This window comes from Rattus norvegicus, chromosome 20, assembly GCF_021556685.1.
Source record: "Rattus norvegicus strain SHRSP/BbbUtx chromosome 20, alternate assembly SHRSP_T2T, whole genome shotgun sequence".
NCBI classification, from domain to species: Eukaryota; Metazoa; Chordata; class Mammalia; order Rodentia; family Muridae; genus Rattus; species Rattus norvegicus.
The window spans coordinates 20,933,887-20,957,385 of NC_141553.1; the positions used below are offsets into that span (position 1 = coordinate 20,933,887).

Sequence of the window (23,499 nt, forward strand, 5' to 3'; positions counted from 1 at the left end):
AAGTTTGAAGGGATACAAGAGGGCCTGTGAGGTGGCTCAGTGGTTAATGGTGCTTGATGCTCAATCATGGGGACTTGAACTTGGATCTTAGAAGCCGCAATGTATAACTCATAAATTCCTGCAACTCCACCTCCAAGGGATCTGATCCCCCTCTTCTGGCCTCTTTGAGCATTGCTCTCACATGTGCTCATACACACGGAGAGATGCACACATATGCAAACACAGATAAAATAAATTCTCAAAAAAAAATGTGAGAACGGTGGGCACCGTCTGTTAGCAGATGCTCTAAAAACCACTCAAACGCTGTCTCAAGTGTGTGGGAGTAAGAACAAAACCAGGACATGCTACCCTGCAAAGCTACAAGAAGTCTACGGAATCCAGGCCTTCGCTCCACGCCTCACACCAGCAACATTAACCCTTCACTTCTGTCAGCTCTACATTTCACTCCCGCTTAATAATCATAGCAGAAATATAATCGTAAAACCTTGCTTGCCAAAGAGATTTGTCTTGTTAGTGCACTAAGGCCATTGGAGCTTCATAGCGCTCAATTTGCACTTTCTTTGGTGATTTAAAGGCAATAGCTACATGTGCTATTCACTGCCATCTACTTCTAGCTTTTAATAATATAACTCGTGAGCTTCCCATTTCTTAGAGAAGCAACTTGGTTAAACCCTTCCCACCACTTCTAACTGGGCTCACGTGGACCACGGTTCGCAGACTATCCGTGAAAGGGGCGTGGCTTCTGTGCGGGGAAACAATTATAATCTATCATGGCTGGTACTGGGTCCATGGATTAGCTGCTTACAGTGTCAGACAGTGAATTAAAGCTTTGTTGTAGACCAGCTTGCAACACAATTATTTCCCGTTCGCATCCTATAAATCAGGCTTGGTCTCCGGCGACCTGAAACTTCCACCCAGCATGCAAAGCACCCAGGTTTTGTATTAATTGTGCAGTGTGGTGCGGTACCTGGAACAGTATGCCATTTCTGCTGCCCGCAGCTTGGAAAATAAATTTGCCTGTCACTAGAACCTATTTAAGGGATATTCTGTGTTCTCACCCACCCTCCTTCCCCCATGGAGCTATTGGGTACTTATGCTGAAATAATAGGGAATGAATTTAAGTAGAAACACTTCTCGTGCCTTATCTCTCTACAAACAACAACAAGAAAACCATAATTTACAATAAATTATCACAGCAGTTGTTGGTGCAACCAGCTTTGTTTTGTGATCTCACACCTAAGCTCGAGAGATGGCACTTCAGAGAAGGTATGGGTATAAGGTACCTCTGGAGGTGATGAAATCTGACAGATGCTGGGGAATGGCGGAGTTCAGAGGCGCAGACACCTTAGAAAATTCTTGTTAAAACAATAAAGCATCTTTACATGGTGATAGAAAAAGAAATGGCCCTGCTAAAAGAACAGATTGGTTACAATGTTATACTCTTATGTCTGAGACCAAAGGGGAATCGTTCACCAATAGGCGAAAGGATGAACCAGTTGCTGCAAAATAGACTGTACAGAAGACTGGTGACTTAGGGATATAGAGTATTGTCTTCCCAGTGTCCTTATTTACACAGCACCATCAAACCCAGCAAGGATAAAGGCACGCTATACATAGAAGCTAAAGAAATGGAGTGTGCCTTTTCATAACATTTTGATAGATTCCTTGCTCCTCAAAATACACCTTCAGCACCAGATCCTTCAAAGCCTTTTCCTCTCCTCCCCGGGCAGAGATGGTGATCAGGTATCTGGTGTTTACAACAAGACACACAATCACAGATATGTTAAGGCTTAATTGCAGACTGTATAATTAGATTAACCCAATTAACGAGATAGCTCGCTTTCACAATGCACCCTTATTATTTGAAGCGTTTCTCGTCCTGGTTTCTTATTTCCAGCAGGGGAATCTTGAAACTGTCGCTTTGTCCCTGTTTGGTTTTGAGTACCACAGCGGTGTTAGCTTTTTCCAGATTGACGGGGCAATGCCTAAAAGCTGCGTAGCACGCGATTGGCTGCTCTCTGGGGTTCTTGCATCATTGCGAGTGCCTGGTGCACAGCGTTGATTTACAAATATCAGCAGTTTCCTTGGATGGAGTATACTGAGCTGGACCATATTCCATTGCTATGCTAGCAACCCTTCTTACCGCCACCATGTTCACACAAGAGTGAAAACCGGAAAGACCCTTCAAGGGTCTTCCAGACTTCTAAGTCCCTCGCCATAGAGCAAGCTTCCTCACCTAGAAGTCGCACACTGCTGCCAGCATACCTTCCCTTTACATCACCCCATATGGCATAAGACAACGCTCAGAGGAATCTAATCATGAGAAGACTCTTTAAAAATGAACAAGCATCACCAGATATTCAAATAAGGAACAGCCTGACTTCAGGGTGTGGCTACCATACAGGGGGAGGGTCTTAAAACTCTAATTTAATGTCTGTCGGGGATGTCAGGCGATGGAGAGTTATTGGCCATATGAGGTCAACCAGTGCATTCTTAAATTTAGTTACTGAATAGATACCATTATTGTCCCGCTATTAGCCACTTGTGTGCATGCATGCACACACAAACACATGCATCCTTTTAATTTTCTCTACACACCAGACATGGCACAGGTACTGTTCACATGCTGACCTAAATCTCACTTAAAACCCATGGGTGCTGGACAGTCACTGCATCTCCATTGTATAGACTGCCCCAGCCCTGGGATCAGCGATGAGCAGACACTCTCCCAGCTGCTGTCTGCCCCTCCCTTGTGACCGTGACACCAGTGTCATCACAGTGGATGACAATCCACGGTGCCGGATAGTCAAATACAGTCTGTGGAGTGTTACAAACTTTTCTCCATTGTCCATGCTTGGGGACATAAAGGGATGATTTGAAATGTGAAAAATGGGATTCTGAAATCCACAGGACAAAACCAGTACCACAGTCCCCATGGGACAATGATACAATGCCAGGACACCCCAGAGACCTCAGTTAGGACAGCAGCTTGGTGCCACCTTGTGACTCCTTACATAAGAGGCATGGATAAGACCTGGAATTGGGGGCCAGGTGGACGAGGAAACTTACCCACAACAGAACTAATATCTCATTCACCCAGCTCTGATGGGAAAATCCTATCCAGTCGTGAAAAAAATTTTTCTCACTGTCTTCAGTCCTGAGTGTCTGGGACATATTTAATTTGAATCATTAATATGTAAAAATAATTTTAAAAATCCACCAAAATAATTCTTAGTCAATTATCTGACAAAGTAAAATTAGCTCCTCCCTCCACCGACAGTGGTGATTTTAATGGCCCCCAGGAAGTTTGTTTTTGAAACTAAATGTTCATTTAAAATATTGAAATAGATTTTAAGCGTATTAGAGGGCAGGCTGGGAGAGGTCAGCTCTCACAACCATGCCCACTTCTAAAAAGGGTTTTGAACTGTCTAGGTTATTAGTTGGTTTTCCATATTTCTCTTGCTAGAGAAAACTGTGATCTTGGTTAAAACAGCAACAACAAAACAAACAAAAACCAACAACAAAACAAACAAACGAGTATTGCCATGACAACACTAGGGGAGCAAAGCAGGCCTTCCGATCACCCTGGTGCCCCTCCCCGATTAACAGGATAACCCTAACAGTTTTTATACAGTGCCGTGTTTCATAGAAAAATCCAATCCCCCATCCCTTACTTAGGCTTAGGGCTTAATTTGGGGACAAGTTCTCTTTCTGATTATTTGAGAACTTTCTTTTGTAGATCCTGTGTGTGTGTGTGTGTGTGTGTGTGTGTGTGTGTGTGTGTCTTTTTATTCTTCTAAGCTTCCATTTCCTCATCCCTAAACTGCAGACAAATATTTCAGCCAGCCCAGACCACTGTAGTGCTCGAATGACCAACTCCCAAGGATCAGATAGTACCAGGTTTGCTGTCAAACACGTGGATTCAAGTTCTCACCAGAGTTCGTTTTCTACCTGTGTAACCGTGGCTCAATCATGTAACATCTTTGGGTTAGACAGGAGGAGTGTTTTGTTTTGTTTTGTTTTGTTTTGTTTTGTTTTGTTTAAAAAAAAAAAAAAAGAGCTGTTCCCAAGCCCTCTCCTCACAATGAGACGTAATTCCCGAGCATGTTTGTAATGTGCTTTGGAAACAGGCCCTGCCCCACTCCCACAAACAAGTGGTTGCCTCCTCAACGTTTCCTTGCTGAGCGGTGATGGGTGGCACTGGGGCAGGTGACACCCGCCGCACAGCTCCACTGCCTACCTTTCTCGGGGTACCAGGCAGGGGGTGAGAACTGGAAATAGAAAACCTGTGAGTCGTGGTCCAGGAGGACAGCATCTCCACTGCCCTACAGAAAGTCCCTGAAGCTACTGGGGTCTGGATGAAGGAGTGATGGCCATTCCAAATTTGAGAATACACTGTCTTTAGAGTAACTACCATGAAGGCCTGGGGAGATGGCTCAGTGGGTCAAGTGCTTGTCACTCAAGCAAAAAGGACCAGAATTCAGGTATCTAGCAGCCCAGTAGGCACGGTGGCCCACCACTAATTCTGGTGGTTGGAGGACGGAGACAAGAGAATCTCTGACATGGTCTGGCTATCTGGGCTAGCAGAATCTGTGAGCTCTGGGTTCAATTGTGAGACCCTTCATCACATAGAGTGTGATCAAGGAAAACACCCACTGCCAAACTCGGGCCTCTCCAGACATGTTCACAAACATATGTGTGCGTGCACACACACACACACACACACACACACACACACACACACAGAGAGAGATAGAGATAGAGATAGAGAGAGAGAGAGACCCGTGTGTCCACTCCCATGCAAATACATATGCACGTGTGTATACACCTCACAAATACACAGGCGACAAGTAACACCATCGCTGGTCAACTCATATGGAAACACAGCTGTTGGTTACAAGCAGCTCCCAAGAGTGGACAAGTCAGCGAGACCCTGACTGTCTGTGTAGCGCTGCTCGGCTGAGTATTATCCGCAGTGCTAGGACTCAGGCAGCTTCCCGATGGCACCATTTCCCATCACTCCTTTACCAAACCGAACTGGAGCCGATGGAACAGAACAGAGCACCATCTAACCTAAGTTAGACCGCTCTGAAGGGTTATAAAGGAACGCACGCCCTCACGGCACACCCCAACCCTAGAGGTCTGACAGAAGCAAGGCATGTCTTCGGTTTACCTCCACAGACCAAGACAACACAGCTCACACACAACTCAAGGACCCTGTGACAACCAGTACTCGAGACAAAGAAAAGCTGAGCGTAGTAAACAATGGGTCCAGGAGGCCGGATGGAATAATAAGGGTAGGATGCAGAGGAGAGGCCTTCCACAGGGGGAGCAGCCGGGAAACATGGAGGGGCAACCGCCACATCCCTTCATCTTCTTTCTTTCCGTCCTTTTCTTCTTATTCCTTTCATCCTTTTCTTTCTTTAATCTCTTGTTGGTGGTTGTGATGGGAGACATGTATGTGCATATGTGTGTGCATGCATACCTGCCTGCGTTTGTGCCTGCGTGGGTGTGGACCCGGCAGCAGGGGTGGGGATGGGGGGGTCCTCCTACCATTGAACGAACACGGAGACCAGAGAACATTTCTGGATTTAGTTCTCTCTGTCCCTGCCTTCAATGTTGTCTGGGACTTGAACTCAGGCTGCCAGCTTTTCATGGCAAATGCCCGTTATCTGCTGAGCCATCTCAAGGCCCCTCCATCCTTCTTTAACCATTCTCCTCTCTAATAAATATTTACGGAGCACCCACTGTGTTTCTAGTCACTCTGCACATTGTAAAACAACTTAGAAAACGTTGGCCGTTCTCTCAGCTGGAGCCCAAGGTCTGGGAAGGCAAGAACTTGGTCTTCAAAGATGCAAATGAGCAGAGTCGAGAAAGAAAAAGGGCCAAAGTAAGGCAGACACCTCATAAAATCACCCTGGAACTGTCCCAAAGAGCTTCCTGGCTGCTTGAGTGTTAGGCCCAGGCAGAGGGAATAAACCACTCCGGGTCCAGTAGATGTGAAACTACTGATATCAGTAAGGTAGACAAGCTGGGAAAAGGAGGATGCTTGAGAAGACAATGTAAGTGTGAGTGGGCGAGCCTGGGCCTGCCCAGTAAAACTCTAGTACACACGGAACACACAGTTGAGTTACGCTACATCACTACAGGAAAACACTGGGTCCCGGCAACTTCTGTCCTGTGTACACAGAGCAAAGGCCATTTGAAATTCAGCAACTCGGAACGTGCCTTCTCTAACCGAAACACAGAGGACCTAAAACAGCTCAGAAGGACTTCACACAGAAAGGCTCTGGGTCTCAACAGAAAGAAGCAGGAGGAGCAAGTCTCAGATTTCAATATACATTAAGCTGGGGTGCAGTGGGGTGAAGAGAGCCCAGATTTCTAGAACATTCCATTCTAGAATCCAGATATCACCGAAATACTTCACAGCTGCGTTTAAGACTAAACCAGCAGAATCGACTAAATATAGGCAAAGGTCTCCTTGAGAACTTTGTGTGTATAAACAACACTGCCCACAAAGTCTGGTTTCGACTTAATTTCTAAGATCTCTCTTTTGATGGAAAACTCCGAACCTTAGAGTTTCTTCTAGCCTGTTCTCTGCAAGGAAGTTCATGATTTCCCCAGATGCTTGCCACGCAGACACACCCTCTATATAGAATAAAGAGCTGGCTAGGAAAGAGGAAGGACCCAGGCTCCTCAGAAGTAACAAGCTTTACAGTAACAAACTCCAGAAAGTGACCCACAGCGTCGTCTTGAAGCCCTTTCCCTGCCAGCCTGAAGACTGCACCTAATACAATTAAAGAATTAACTAGCAGAGATTAAAACGGGGAGCAGGGGGACCAAGGAGAGCCAACCAGAAAGAAATATTTATAGCTATGACAACATGTTTCCTAGTAATAATTTATGAGCCTACTGGATAGAAGAGAAGCACACAAACTATGAATAAGAAAAAAAAAGAGAGAGAGAGAGAGAAATCTGAAATGTAAACATCGTGTCTTTGGCAAACTTTCTTTAGTTAAAAAGGACGGCTAAGGTTGACTAAAGCCAATGGCTACATTTCCGTGGTCTCTTGGTTCCTCAGTGCTAAGGGTTACAGGCTGATTTACAACTTCCTGTGTTGTTTTTCAAATCTATATTTGTCAGCACATTTTTAATGTCAGATTACTTAAAATAGATACGTTGGGTCTTCAAAGTCAGGGACAATCACTGCTTTGATTTCCCTAAAAGTCTCTTAGCACTTTATAAACATCCTTAACTTTTAGCCTCCCAAACACTAGATTTCTAAATGAAACTCATTTCACGACGGTTTTAAGAAGCCCCCCCCCCCCTTTCCCAATTTTCCTGATGACTGTAGGACTGGCTCGGAGCTCAACCAGAACTCTTTGTAGTTAAGATGGGTGTTTCAGCCAAATAAGCGGGTTCAGCCTCATCTCACACAGGGACTTTAGGCTGTCAAAAGAACACTGAGTATCCCTGGTCACCCCGCTGCTCTCCCCCACCAAGAATAGAACCAAAAAGACTTAGTATTTTCCCACTGCAGTTCTGCATCTAGCCACCATGATATGCTGTCTCCAGTAATTTCTGCAAACCAAGGTAGGTAGGGCTGTTCAGGAAACGAGAGAATATTCTCCACTTTGAAAACCACAAGGTAGCTTCAGCTGTAGGCAAGCCCTCCGCAGGGCCGACAAGAAATTCAAAAGGAGAAAGGGTAAAATCCATATTTTAAGTTTATGTCTGATGATTCAAAACAGGCTTCCCCTACTATTATATCCTACCTCGTCTTGCCATCTCACTGACTGGCGGTGCTGTTTAAGTTCAAACCCTTAAAAAAGAGATAATTGAACATATTTCAATTTTTTTAAAGGTTTACTTATTTTACCTATGTGAGTACACTGTGGCTGTCTTCAGACACACCAGTAGAGGGCATCGGATCCCATTACAGATGGTTGTGAGCCACCATGTGGTCGCTGGGAATTGAACTCAGGACTTTTGGAAGAGCAGTCAAAGCCCTTAACCTCTGAGCCATCTCTCCAGCCCACACACTTCAGTTTTTAATACTAAAACACTCAGAAATAACACAACATCCCAAATGAAAGCCAACCAGAATGCATACATGACAATGGCTTCGTTTAAATACTTCATATTGTCCCCGAGTCACTACTGCAGAATATAACATGCTTGGGTAGGCAAGCACCCTGCAGGTGGTCTGAGAAAATATTCTGAAAAATCATTTGGTGTTTCCCAGCTATTTATAAACATGTTTTTGACTCTTGCCCTGAGGAAGTTACCAGATAGCCTCTGTTAAGAATCAAAAGTACGAATCCAAATTTAGTACTTTCAAAATCACTGACACTCCATATTCACCAGACAGACCTCGCAAGCCGGCCTTTTGATTTAAAAAAAAAAAAATATGTTAAAGGGAAAGAGTGGGAGCCAGGCCATCACAGGCCACGCTTGACACAGAAAAACAAAAAGACTTGATAAATCAGGCAAGGGAGAGAGTAAAGTTACTTAGGGTCTGATAAGGTGACACAGTTGCAAACTATGCAGTGATACCAGAGAGAATGTTCCTGAGTCCAGGGAACTCATCCGGTGAGATGGCACCGGGTGTGTTTGACATTTGAGGGACTGTCACTGAATAGATGGCACTGTGACAGCATGTTCTACCAAGTGTATCAGTCGGCCCACTCAACATTAGCAAACACAGATACCACAGACCCATGTCGACAAACGTAGCTGCCGTAGTCTGTCTCCCAGTGACCCCATCCTTTGAATAATAACAGTAATTATAAATAATAATAAGGTTTAATAATACCTCTCCCTTTGAAGAACGCCCAGCATTTTTATCTGCATTATCTAATTTGTGCTCGAAACAATTCCGATGTAGCAGCCAGGTAGCAATTACCATCACCCTTGTTTTATAGATAAATAAACTGAGGCCTGGGGATTTTCTTCCCATCTCACAATTAGGAGCGGAGCCAAGCCCACAGACTATAATTCAGCTCTCCATCTTCCAGATTATTGTGTCCTCATATGGGCATATGAAGAACAGTTCTACCCCTCAGGAAATGCTCCTACCAGCTCCAGACCAAAATGTCTTTTGCTTCTAAATTGCACGGACACCTAGGGGAGAGGTGGGATTCATCAGCGAGAGTCCGGGGGATCTGTGGTCCTCATGAGGGGCTCACCCAGGATCTATCAAATAGCGTCACCATGCCCACCCCCAACAGAAGAACCCTGGCAAATCCCAAGGCTCTCTAGAAGACTCTAGAATCAGTTTGCTTAATTATCCAACTTAAAAGAACAGATTTCAAACCTAAGATTAACACGATCAAGTCAAGATACATTCGTTTAAAAAAAAAATGGGCCCAAGGTGTTAACTGGTGTACCCCAAGCCAGATTGCAAATTGGTTTTCTGGGGCTTGCCAATTTAAATTCTTCCCTGCAGCTTCAGCTGCAGAGGGCGTCTTCATTTCCTGCCCCAACTTGTTGTGCTGCTTAACCTGGTCCCCGTTTAGGTGATTAGCATGTGTGTGGATCCGCTGGTCTCGATGCTCTGGTAAGTTACAAACGTTCAAACTACCAGGGTGCTGTGGGTAAAAATAGCACTTGTTATTAGATGTCAATTCATAGCCTGGAGGAGCCTGGCAACGTTTTGAACCTTTTCAAAATGTAAATACTGCATATTAAGCATAGGAGAGAAAAATTAATCTGCTGCTTTTGCATTTTTCCAAGTCAAAAACCTAAAGGGGGAGGGAAAGGAGGAGGAGGAGGAGGAGGAGGAAGAGGAGGAGGAGGAGGAAGAGGAGGAGGAGGAGGAGGAGGGGGAGGAGGAGGAGGAGGAGGAGGAGGAGGAGGAAATGGTATCTTCAGTAATGGATATAGTAATAAGTTTGTAATGGGTGGATCACAAAGGGAAAACTATTCCAGAAATGGATTGAGGAGTTTCTCAGGTCGTCTCTGCTTTTGAACTTCCTCTCTTCCTGTTTACGGCCTCGCTTGTGACCTCGCAGGTGCCATTAAGATGCTGCTACTTTAGATGCAGTGTATTGTGGGCAACAGGGCAACTTTCCTTGTTGTTGTTATTATTATTGTTGTTGTTGTTGTTGTTGTTGTTGCCGGGCTGTTAAAAGTTTTCCATAAGCACACAAGCACTTCTTCATTAGACTTGTAAACGAGGCATGCCTCTCCTTTGGGGGGGAGTGGGGGTGGGAGAGCGGCGGGGTGGGGGGGGAGCGGGTGATGAGGGGTGGGAAGAAGGGGGTAGGGAGGGGGTAGACAGTTAAAACTTTACAAGAATTTTTCCGTGTGTGTCTTTTCCCTTCCACTAATAGTGGGGAAAGTTGGCAATCAAGTTCGCTTTCTGAAACTTTTGACATATTTTAGTAAGTTCTGATTTACATATGAAGTCATCCTCCAACAATTCCAAACAAATGTCTTTTCAAAGCAAGCCCACTTTTTTTTTTTCAGTCTTTGGCTCACAACAGAACAGAGTAGATTTTTTTTCTTTTGCTCTTGCTTTTCTCTACTACTCAAAATAATAAAGAGTCGACGTCTCCTTAGATTCTTTAATATCGCAGATGATCTAATAACAGATCTGCAAATCTATAACCTTAAGGATGGGTTAATGGTACAAACACAGCCCACAAACCTTTTGTGGCTGGCCCATTCTTTGACGAGAACCTGTGGATGGGAGTCAATACTGTTGGTAATGTGAGTTCACAAAGTCTAGGAGAAGGAAGGGAGCATCACAACATGTACCATGTGACATGGTCACAGCACTGCTCAGGCGCACTAAGATCTGGAAAGGGCGTCTGATTCCCTATAAGCATATTTTCCAAGCCAAACTGACCCTCCAGAAGAGGTCGAAATTCCTAGCATTTATTCCCATGGTAGATAGCCAATTCATATTGAAAACACAACATTTCAAAAGATTTCTAGTGATTTCATTTGGCTCGTAAGTAAAGGGCTTACATTAAAAAAAAAGACACAATATTTGATGGTGGAGTTTTGTACTGATGAGTATTAAATTATGCCAAAATGCCATTCATTTGATATTCCTTAAATACCGTAGCACAAGTCAAGTTAAGCACGGATTACAAACCATCTTAAGTAACACAAATGCAACGCACACACAAAGAACAGTAGAGCCAGCTTCAGGTAATTCCCACGTAACAGAAAACATCTGGGGGAAATGCAGAAAGTAAGCTATGCAAAACTAATTTGCAAGTGACCACATCTGTGGACGCTGTGTTGCATGTTCACTTGGCAGTCCGTTATTCTGTTTAGAAATCTCTTCTCCTCTTTATTAGAGCTTTTAATGCACTCACCTTGGCTCAAATGGCATGCTCAGAATAATATATATATAAAAATCAGAATATGGAGTTCACATGGTGTTTGTGTGCAAGCATCCAGAAACAGCAAGAGAAACACATTGATTACTTTATATCCAACGTAATATTTAGGAGGTATTTGAAAGTCAAGCAAAAACCAGTCATTTGGCCAAATGGATCCGTGTATATATCAGAGAGTCCTACCTTTTAAGCTCAGCATCATGCGGGGGCAAGTCAGCCCAAGCTTTTCCCGTTGGGTCTCAGTCTGAATGTCATGGCGCTAGTCTTCTGTGGAAAAAGGCTTCTGAGATGGATCAATTCAGACCAAATTGGTTTGGATTCATTTTCTTGTTTTGTTTTTTAAAATAAGATACTTTCCCCTTTTTTTCTGGTCTTATTTTTCCAGATTTAAAAGGCAACGTATTAGACTTTTGAGGGGGAAAAATATGAAATAAAAATTGCCATCCTACAGGAATGTATAAAAATGGCTATAAAATTGGCTTTATTTAATTTGCTTCAACTATTCATAGACTTGAGGAAATTATAATGTTCTCCCAGAAAATCTAACTCAATAAAGCTGACCAGGTCTCTCTGTTTTAAATAGATTTTATTACAGAGCCAGTAATGTTATAAAACATGAGGTTTTGTTAAAAGAAAAAAATACAAAGGCCTAATTGTATTTTTTTAAAGACAGTATTGCATCAGACGGCTTCGTTTAAGCATGTTGCTGACTCCGTGTGCTCACCACAATTATTGAGTCTAATTTCCCTTGGACTTGTTTTTTGAGGAAGGCGAGCACTTTCCATAAGGAAAACCTCACTGTGATACTCGGGAGCCTTTTGTTTATTCCAAACTCTGTATTTAAAGCTGCACCTTCGTCTACTGCCTCGCACAGCTAAATTTAATTCTTCGTGAAAGAGAGAAACAGCTGTGGTTTGGTTCATTAACAGCATGCAGAGCGTGCAAAGAAAAGAAATTCTCACCCCCCCCCACTCCCGTGCATGAATTGAATCAATTTAATAGTTATATGAACTACACACATTTTAAAAATCAAGAGAAAGAAAACCTCAACTGTCAGCCATAATTTCAGCTTCTGGGAATAAATGCAAGGCTCAATCTATCAAAGAAAGGAAGTGTGAAACCAGAGAGATCCAAAGTCTCCGCACGTGTGCGAAAGGCACACTCAGGCACATTAACACAAACATTCACACACATAGGTTCATACACACACAAATGAAAGACATTCACAAACACAGACTCGTATATATATACACGTATACAGGTATACACATTGTGTATACATGCCGACAGATGTACACGTGTATACACATACACCATTTGCATATATATATATACGTACACATAGACACGCATGCAGTTATACATCACACATACACATCTACACATGTACACGAGACACACATACAGTCACACATGCACGTACATGTAAACACATAAACACTCTCTCACATACGTACACAATGCACACATATACACAGAAAAAGAGAAACAGAGACAGAGTCAAAACAAATAAAAGGAGGGAGAGCGGTATGGCACAGTGGTTAAGGTTCTGAGTTCAAAACACCCGTGTTAGGGGCCTCAAAACTACCTGTAACTACAGCATCATAGGGATCTGATGCCCTCTGCCATCCAAGGCAACCCGGTACACACGTACACGTACGTACACACGCGCACACGCGCACACGCACGCACGCACGCACGCGCCTTTTAAAAAGAAGTCAATCAATGAATCCAGACCACAGAGGTGTGGGGGAGAAAATGTAAGACTTGAAGACAAACATCTGTTTGCAGTTAAATGCAGAATCTGAGGAGGATCAGGACAGCAGAGGGCGGATCGTGGACTCTGCTTCACCAAATGGAGAGGCTCTCTATAAAGACTGTCAGTAGATGAGCCCAGCCTGTGTGCCTGGAGCACAGCAGGAACATGAGGACAGTAAACAAGACAGCATTCTACCTGCTTGAAACACCTAGCATTTTCAATCCGCCCATCAGCGCATGCTCAGTGCCAGCCGCTCTCACCCATCAGCGCATGCTCAGTGCCAGCAGCCAATCCAGTGGGCTCTGATTCTTTTTTTTTCCCCCCCTTCAGTGTCTGGTTTGTCACGGTCACCCCCCCAAACACACCCCGCACTGCATACACTGTGTTTCTCACCATAAGTTAAAGTCCATGCCTCCAACCTAACACCCCAATTGCCTTCCCAGGTCCCCAATCCCCGCAGGCAAGGTCTGCATTTTACCTGTAAAGTTTCAGATGACACTGAGCCATGGTTGGCCTCTTTTTCTTGTCTGGGAAAGATGAAGACCAGCAAAAGACTGGGGAGTTCGCAAGCCAAGCATGATGGGGGGCTGCACATAACAACGAAGAGATACGGGTCCTTGACCCCTCACTTGGCGAAAAGTATCAGCCTGCGTGCGAGTGTGACCGGAAGAAAACCCTACGGTCCTGATGTCTCCTGAAAATTCTGAAGAACCTTACTCTACCCAAGATAAACAGCAGGAATGACATCATCCAACAGAATAAAAATTGAATGCTTAGCAATATCAATATTTTCCCAGGATGGCCACTTGATGATAAGTTATAGTTTACTGAAAACGGACAAAGCTTAGGGCCACTGCCCCGGGCTCTAATGCGACTGCAGTCACTACTAAAGGGATTGAGCTAAGATAATTATTTGATCTTAGCTCAACCACTTTACCTCTCCATTTCCAAATATCTTTGTCTCTATATGTGTATAACTGAACAGCAACTTCCTATGCTCACATAAAAATTAACAATAAAAATCCATACACACCAAACAAATCCTCGTTCAGCACTCTACAAAACCTGTAAAGGAAAAAACATTAATATTTCAATGATGGGGTGTAAAACAGAGATGACCGAAATGACTGTACAGTTCTCTCAAGATTTTCCCCTCCAAAAAGTGTCCTAAGACGGTAACAGGGCATCCTCATAGTTCTTCAAACTCGTGTGCTCAGGCCCAACTCTGGTCAGCACAGCAGTGAGCGAGTGATTTCACTACCGAGCTCATGGGAGTGTGCTATGTAAATTGGAACAAGTTATTGATTTATACTGAGGTATGTAGAAGACATGGAAACCAGAACACTCAAGTGGCTATGTCTTTACAGATCAACTGAGATGGGAAATTAAATTATAGTTTTTAAAAAAAAAAAAACAGTGCCTGTTAAACACAGATTTAGAACAAGAGGAACTAATTAAAAGGTTCGGAGGCTTGATGCCTTTAGTAACCTCATCTCCTCTTGCACTCTGTGCCTCGGTAGCTGGACGGACCCTGCCAAAGTTGGCGACCATAATTCTCGGTATCTTTCAGTGCTGTTTCTGACAGTCTCCCTCCACCGCATCTGCACCCTGTTGGCAAAGTATTGTCAGCTGCCCACGGGAAGTGTCACTGTACAGTGAGTTCGCTGTGAGTGAGTCCCTCTGACGATTGTGTTCTGGCTTTTTATACATACTGAGCTTCAGAAATTCTGGTGTGTCCACCACTGGATATTCTCTCTCTCTCTCTCTCTCTCTCTCTCTCTCTCTCTCTCTCTCTCTCTCTCTCTCTCTCTCCGTGTGTGTGTATGTGTGCCTTATGCACACAAGTGTCTGCATAAACACACACACACACACACACACACACACACACGTATAGCCATGTACATGTAGAAGCCAAAGGTTAACTTTGCATGTGGTACTGTCTTTTCTTTTTTCTTTTCTTTTCTCTTCTGACATTGCAGCTTGCCAGTGTTTCTCAGGGAGCCTCCTGCCTCTGCTCCCTCAGCTCTAGGATTACAACGAGATTCCACCATGCTTGGTTTTTTTTGTTTTTGTTTTTTTTTTTTCATGTGGGTGGTCCTGAGGCTCAAACTCAGGTCCTCGACAAAGTCAGGCCCTATTGCCCTATACTGGTGACAGCCACTTTCCTTGTACCCGCAAGAGCATTGACATCCCACTGAATTGTGTCAATCAACCATTACTGGGTGTAGTAAGGACCGATCCTTCTGCCTAAAATGGGGGAGACAGATAGACAGTGGGGTCTGATGCTTGGCTCTCTCCCTATAAAGGGCTAGTAGACAGGAGTGTGAGGCAGGGGCATGGTGCAAATGAATGAAGGCAAATGATGAGGCAAATGAATGAAGCCTCAACCATAGAGTCCAGAAACAATGAGAAGGCGATGTTAATTGTGGGTGAGAAATGGGGGACAGAAAGGCAATGAGGAGAAAATGATATCAATGGCTTGAAGCAGGTGGTACTTAAATACAATACCAGATTTTATATGGCAGTCGGTAAGGGAGCTGGCTGAGACAGAGTCCCTCACCAAAAGTTCTTCTTCTCCAGCAAACCATAGAGGCCGTCAAGCCTGCAGACCACCCTTTCCCAGCCCCTCTGGAAGAAGGTATCTCACTGAGCATGTATTCAGCCTTCATAGAGCCGTTGCCAACGCTGGACACTGAACAGAAGGTAGGCTTGGCAATGCCGCTCCTTGTCCTGCTAAAAGCACTACCATGGCACAAGATGGAAAGAGCGCATGTGCCCCCACTGTCCCTGACTCCGACGTTTTCCTGGCCAATATTCCTTTTAGATTTGATTCACACACAGGTCAGTTGATAGTGATCAAGAGGTGGCTGCTGCTTCTTCTTCTTCTTCTTCTTCTTCTTCTTCTTCTTCTTCTTCTTCTTCTTCTTCTTCTTCTTCTTCTTCTTCTTCTCCTTCTCCTTCTCCTTCTCCTTCTCCTCCTTCTTCTTCTCCTTCTCCTCCTCCTCCTCCTTCTTCTTCTTTCCTCCTTCTTCTTTCTTCCTTCTTCCTTCCTCCTCCTCCTCCTTCTTCTCCTTCTTCTTCATTTTCACCTCCTCCTCCCCATATCATATGCTGTCTTCACCACTGAGACCCCCCAAGTTTCTTATAATCCCTAAGATATATGGTAATATAAAATCAGAGCCTCCTTCCGCCTCGATACTGCTCCTGGTAGGGCCACACAGAGTTGAAGTTTGAGGTTGCCCATAAATCCCAGAGCACTCATGTGCTCATCTGAGTATTGCTCACTTTCGGTACCTGAACGTGTTTATTTCCACTGTCTTAGGGGCTGGATCAAGAGCAAGGGCCTCAGGAATCGCTGCTGGAGAGTGAAATGGGAGAAGAGGATCCCTTAGGTGGCTTCACCATTGATGACGTAAAATTAGCCCTGGCACGAGTGACGGATGAGGTCTTGATAAGCATTCAGGTACTGAGTGAGAAAGGACAGGGAAGTCCCCATTATGCTTGGCAAATTAGGCGGCGTCAGCCTCAACATCTGTAAACACCGCTGTGCTCTGGCCAGGCAAGTGAGGTTTATAGTTTGCACACTCTACCTCACAAGGCTACACAATCCTCCACTGGGTCTTCTGGATTCAACACGATCACAAACACAGACCCACCAGCAGCACCTCGTGGGTTGTGTGTCATCGGCCTGCAAAACCTTTCAACACTGAAACCCCATAAAAAGAGCCCGGTGAAGACTTTGAGCCACACCACACTGTAAACAGGCCTTGTGCATGAGTGAAGTGACCGGGACTCCCGAAAAGTGATTGCTGCCAATCAACCACCATGCTTAACTCAGTCACCTCACCCAGTGTCAGGTTCGAAATTCTTCTCAGGTACATCATGTCTTCGTCTATCGCTAATCGCTAAGCATTTTCGCCAAGGGTGCCCTGCCAATGGGTAGTAGAGACTGCCTCTGGGTAGCTGCCTCTGGGTACCAGTGTTGAATACTTTGTCATTCTGTCCAAGAAACAAACACTCACTACTACCTTCACATAACTATTTACAAGAATCCACACAGTTTCCTAAGCCAGATGCTTAAACAAAGTGAATTGCCGATTTTGAGAAATGACTATAAATCACAACAACACATATGCATCTCAGGGGAAGATTTATTTATTTTTTTCATCTGCACATGGGACCATACATACCAAGCACACTGTATTAATAACTAATTTGGGAAGAGCAAAAACCTTAGGTTGTCCTAAACATACCTTGTTATTCGTTTAATCGTCAAATGTTCTTGCAATATTTACACGAGCATTTAATGACCTGGTGCCAACAGAACCAGCCAAGGTCCCCAGCTTAATAAGGGGTGTTTAGTGTTTACCAGAAATAGTGGAAGAACACGTTTTTACACAAAGGCCTATTGTTAGCGGCCCTGCGAATGTAATAACCAGTTACTGTGCAGAAGGGCAGAGTGCAGCTGAATTAGGCCGAGTTCAGAACATACCTCCTTTTTAGATTTGATAACATTTCCTCTAAATATAGTTTACGTATAATCATGGCCCGGGGCCCCTTTGCAATCCCACAGCTCTGAAATTATCGCCGAGAAACTACCAGACAAGTAAGAGAATTGTTTGCAGGACCCACAATTGAAACCATCCTTACCAAAGCCATGAAGGGAGCTGTGTGTTTTTAACTATTCGGCTGATGGCTTTTCTTTTAGAGCATTAGAGTCTGCAGCCTCAGTACCTCTTGACAGAACAAACAGGGTTAGTCTGTGTGCCTTTTCTCTTCCCAGTAGCACGGAAGTTCAACAACTTCTTCACTTCGGCGCAGTTATGCACAGAGGGAGGGCGTGGCCCAGAAGGGAGACCCCTATAGGTACTGTGAGCATCTCCATACTGGGTGGATCTAATGACTGGCCAAATTTGGCGGATCTAATTTGGCGCTGGCTGGCCAAATGACTGCTGGGTTTTTTGGTTTTTGTTTTGACAACAAGATGGCAAAATAATAATGGATTTCTACAGTGTCTCAAGTTAGCGAAGCGCCACGTGTAATTTCTCTCTGCAATCCTGCTAAACTCCACGCAAGCGAAGAGGGCACTTCCAACAGCAAACATCAAAAAGTGGGACTCAGACAGATTGCCAGCCTCGCAGGCTCAGTGGGCTTAGCAGGTGCTATGAGCCTGATCCCAGTTGCAAGTCCAGCACCATCCAAGGAAGCCGCACATCTAACACAGGGCCCAGGCTACTCTGTTAACGCACCTGCGGCTCCCTGCTTTCCCCTCACCTACCTCCCTCTTGGACAAGTTCCAAGTGGGGCGATGGCCCTGAGCCTCGCTGCAGTTTTGCCCTGTGTCCAATGGGCTGAACTACTTTCCACCTTTACGTGATCCTAGTTCTAAAACTTGCCACGCCCCTTACCGAAACCCAGTGTCAGTCAGTGGACACGGGATACACACATCTGCCGTACACACTTGGTGAATGCATTTTCTGCTCTCAGCGTTTGTGATCAATCCGTGGGCTCTTGTTTTGTTTTTTTTCTTCCTCTTTATTTAAAGGCTGTGCTGTTACTGCAGTTTCTGCAGAAAGGTCAATAGAGAATTCCTGTTTTGGTGCATTGTCTCAGGGCAAGTCCTCTATTGTGGTTCCAAGCCAATGTCCACTTCCCTAGTAGAGAACCTCCTAAAATGGAGGGTAAGCCCTCAATTTTTTATGTTCACCTACTTATTTTTTCCCCACAATTCGCTTCACAGTTTTAGAGATTTATTACGAAGGAAGTTCTCTTGGCCCTCAGATGTCAATTAAAATTACACGGAATAGACCAAACATTCTAAGCCAATATAATCTAGATATTTTCATTTTAAAGATACATTCGAAATGAAATTAGTTTGGCCCCAAACTGCATAATAAAAAATGAGACCCAAGTGGAAGCAACTTTGATATATTTAAAGAATCCTATTTTAGAGAATTAAGAACGAGAATGCTGGGCTCTTGTATTAAAAAGATTGGCTGTTGGCCCTGACGCAGCCAACGAATAAAATAATGTGGGAAAAGGTGACCATAACTTGCCACCCTGTGGTTTATGTTGCCTTACGTCACGTTACCCTACGTTTCGTTACGAAAGCTACGTACGTTGCGTAAGTTACGTTATGACTTTGGATTGTACGCGTTAGAAAAGTCATATGAGGCTGTGGTCAGTGAAAGCTACAGAACACAGGACAGGGCGTTCAGAACACTTCCTAAAGGAGATAGAATAAGACCCAGCCCCAAGTTGAAGGTAACATGTCTATTCAGCTGCATTTTGAAGAACAAGGAGACAGCAAACCAACGGATCCATTGGGTAGGCATGGATTCCATTTCATTCTGGCTCTGCAACTTGTAGCTAAACTAAAGCACGAATCACCATGGTCTGAAGATTTGTAAGTTTTCTCCCTCCTGTTAGGCATATGCGACCTTCAGGAACCTTCTCTCCAAAGCCCACACACAGCATGATAAACTATCTGAGGTAAATGCATGAAGAGTTTTCAGGTCCTTTCCAGAGCCTTAGTGAGGTGCCAGAGGGAGCTGGTAAACGGAAGCCCAGCCATGCTTCTCTGAAGAACACGAGATGATGGGTGGACACAGAAGCGCCCCCGTGAGAGGAGAAGCCCACCACTTGGCTAGAGCGCATCGCCCCAATCCTTTAGAACCGTGTCGAAATTATTTCCTCAGACCATTTCAACACCTACATGGTGCAATATCCCATATGTTTATGCCAATTCATAAGGCTGACAATTTTTAATATTTCATGATAATACCTTAGCGAACTATGCCACTAGTGAAGTATGTGGTGAAATCCAGAGTTGGGATTATAAATGCTAAGCTAAACTTGCAGTGGTAACTAGTCACTGCTTCATGTCCCGTATAAAGACCGAAGGGTTAAGTGGCTTGTCCAAAGTGACACAGCCAAACGAGACCACAGACTAGCTGACGGTACATAGGCCACATTCTTTTTAGTCCTGTGAAATTACTGCACGGGGCATCTATGTAAAAGGATAACTAGGGGACCATTTTAATCTCTTCTCCTGCCTCGTCCACTCAACCACTTAGAAAGAAAAAAAAATGAAGAAACCGGAAGTCAAAAGTTAATCAAAGAAGGAGGAGGAGGAGGAGGAGGAACAACAACAACAAAACAACAATCACCACCTTAAAAGTCCCGCCCCATTCTGTCCTCATATAAATCAGAAATCCACAATTGTTGACACCAATGTGACCTATCAGAAATATCAACTCTTCCCATGATATGAAAACCAAATCTCATTAAAATGATAATCAGGGAAAAGATTTCAAAATTGCCTATTACATTGACTTTCTTAAAAATTACATAAACACATAAAAATACTTTCAATCACATCTGCTCAGGAACCCCCTTATCCCTACTTAAAACACAGTTAACCATGAGGATTTCCAATTACATGACGTACTTAATGTTCTAGACTTTGACTCATTAACACACGGGAGTTTAAAGTGTTCTCCTTGAGTCACTCAGTCAGCAACAAGCCTCCCAACTGGAGCTTTCCCTGTGTGCAACTGTATCATTCATCCTTGATAAAAGGAAAGCATTTTCTGAGCCCCTGGTGTTAAGATAACGTGCAAATGCAATGAGGTGCACTTTTGGAATTACCCTGGTATTGATGTTAGTGTGCACAGTATCACATCCAGAGGCTGCCATGATCTTAAAACCTGTCACCAATTGCTTATGAGAAGTTGGGTTTTTGTTTTGTTTTGTTTTGTTTTGTTTTTTGTTTTTCCCCATATCAGCTATATATTACACAGTGGCATGCATGCAAGAATTGTAATATATGATGAATACTCTTAATTATGAGAGCTGTCCTAATTGTGAGAGCCTCTGTGCTATTCTTTCGCGCACTGAAGCTTCCAGGAATCCCATTTAGACTGCATTAGAGGGCAGGCCAAGACAAAGGGGGGAAGGGCCCACAACACGGAGCCGACTGAGCCCACAGCAGTTTCTCTGATTCAGCCCTCATTGGCAAACGTGTCTGGCAATGCAGATCAGTTATCCTATTTTCCACCATGAGGCTGTGTGAAAAATGGCTGTCCAAATACCACTTCCTGTCCGCGGTAGACACGCTATACATTGGGAATGCGCAGAGAAATACGATAAAGTGTTATCGAATCACCACAGGCTGCAACCCAGCTCTGTCTGCAAAACAGGAAGGTGTGTGTGAGGGATAATGTCTGTCTTTAGGCACTATAGTATGTCAAAACCACAAAGACAGTGTGCAGCCAAAGATAGCTCTGTCATAACCACTTTTTTTTTTTTTATGATTGTCTCCACAGAACGAGATAAACGAAAAACTGCAAGTACAGGAAGAGTCCTTTAACGCGCGAATAGAGAAACTGAAGAAAGCCTGAGAATGCAGTACAAGTTAATCTTCCGAGAAACCAACAAAACCGGCCAGAATAATAATGTCTCTATAGCACTATGTCACCTCCATGAAGCCCTGGAAGGAAAACCCACTTCCCGTTATCCTGAGTGATTGACAAGGCGTCGTCCCGCCCCTCCCATTCCACACCCACCTCTGAGTTTACAGGGCCAAAAGCAAGAAGAGCATTGCTTTGTATGATTTTGGAAGTTCTATACGAAAGTACTATTGTTTTGACTAATGAATACTATTCCTCTTTCTCGGAAATGAAACTAACCTTTTGAAATAACAATAAAAAAACGTAGTAAAGTAATAGTACCTTTACCCATTAGTGGCCAGGTGGGTCCGGTTGATGCGGCATTGTGAGCAGAGGCCAGAAATCGTCACTCTAAGGTCAAACCTACTAAACAACGGCCATCCTGCTATGCACTGAGGGGCGGGTTGGTTCTTTGTTTTTTTGTTTTTTCTTATTTAACTCATTTGGTTTTCTTATTTAAACCTTTCAGTGTGAAACCAATTTTCTGAAATTATATAATGCAGTTTGAAGCATTTTAATTTATTCTGCACACTGTATTTGCTGTTTCTAATCTTGTTACCCTCCCAGGAGAACACATGACCTATATAAAAAGAAGCAACGTATAAATGATTATTAAAGGCCAGCCTATATATAGATTGTAAAAATCTTAAATACAAATCAAACTCAGAGTCCCTAAAATTAACCATTATACTGCACAGGGATGATGAGGTACTCAGGGAAGAAAAAAATAAAAAATCTCGAGCCTTTAAATACCCTTATGAAAATACAATTTCAAGATGAAAATAGCTATGTGCCAATGGCTTATCCATAATTAGGAAGATTAATTAAATCACTACCTAGGCTCCTTTCTATATCCATATTCTAGAAAGAGGACACAAAAGTGCTGGAGGGAGAGCGGTCCCTCAAGAATTTTTGAGGTACACATACCTCATTCTGGGTGGCATTTGGATGGGTATGGATGACGGTCTTGCTCTCTCAATCAGGACCCAAGGAACCAGCCAGAACATGTTCTTCTGGGACAGAGATGAAGCTGAGAGCATTGTTAAATACCCAGGTCCAGAGGTGTAAGGAATTCTTAAGATAAAGGCAGGTTTGCTTCTCGCCCTAAAGACACGGGATTGCCTTCTTCTCCCAGCCCCTGTTCCTTTAGAAAACAGGAGAAGCTGTCTGAGAATGGCCTGCATTCCCTTAGCTATCTTTTCACCAGAGACAGCAGTGACCCTGAAGAAACCAAGGACAGTTAATAAGGAAGCTTCTAGAAATGACTAAGCAAAGTTTCAACAGCAAGTGGACCTAAAAGAATGGGTCCTTGAGCAAGGATTGCAGGCACGTAAACCCAATCAAAAATAGTACAAGAGATAGATAGGTAGATAGATAGATAGATAGATAGATAGATAGATAGATAGATAGATAGATAGATAGATAATGGATGGATAGATAGATAATAGATGGATAGATAGATAATGGATGGATGGATAGATAATGGATGAATAGACAGACAAACAGACAGACAGACAGACAGACAGACAGACAGATAGATAGATAATGGATGGATAGGTAGATGGTAGATGGATAGATAGAGGATAGATGAATAGATGATAGATGAATCAATAGTTATATAGATTAATTAGATAGATAGATAATGGATGGATAGATAATGGATGTATAGATAGATAATGGATGGATGGATAGATAATGGATGGATGGATAGATAGATAGATAGATAGATAGATAGATAGATAGATAGATAGATGATAGATAAATGGATGGGTAGATAGATGGAAAAAAGGATGGATAGATGGACAGGCAGACATTTAATGTCTCCCTCCAGCACCTTTGCCTCCTCATTCTAGAATATGGATATAGAAAAGAGCCTAGGTAGTGATTTAATTAATCTTCCCAATTATGGACTAGCCATATTTAAAAAACAGTGGGC

General features: G+C 43.6%; 1 protein-coding gene and 1 long non-coding RNA gene across 4 annotated transcripts in view; one reads left to right on the forward strand and one right to left on the reverse strand.

The window, feature by feature from the left end:
* Positions 1–21,839, forward strand: part of Cabcoco1 (ciliary associated calcium binding coiled-coil 1) — a 109,210-nt gene extending 87,371 nt beyond the window's left edge. Inside the window, exons 6-8 of one of the 2 annotated variants that reach the window (XM_087597748.1) lie at positions 15,694–15,816; positions 16,436–16,576; positions 21,441–21,839. In XM_087597748.1, the coding sequence (XP_087453874.1) occupies positions 15,694–15,816; positions 16,436–16,576; positions 21,441–21,515 (339 nt within the window). In that variant the 3' untranslated portion in view covers positions 21,516–21,839. The remainder of the gene's footprint in view (positions 1–15,693; positions 15,817–16,435; positions 16,577–21,440) is intronic. The other variant, NM_001134576.1, reaches the window with a different exon arrangement.
* LOC147998603 (uncharacterized) overlaps positions 1–22,780 on the reverse strand; it is a 97,149-nt gene extending 74,369 nt beyond the window's left edge. Inside the window, exon 1 of one of the 2 annotated variants that reach the window (XR_015645792.1) lies at positions 22,491–22,780. This is a non-coding gene — a long non-coding RNA (uncharacterized LOC147998603). Of the gene's footprint in view, positions 1–11,537; positions 11,946–22,490 lie in introns of those variants that run through there. The other variant, XR_015645790.1, reaches the window with a different exon arrangement.
* Positions 22,781–23,499: the final 719 nt, after the last annotated feature.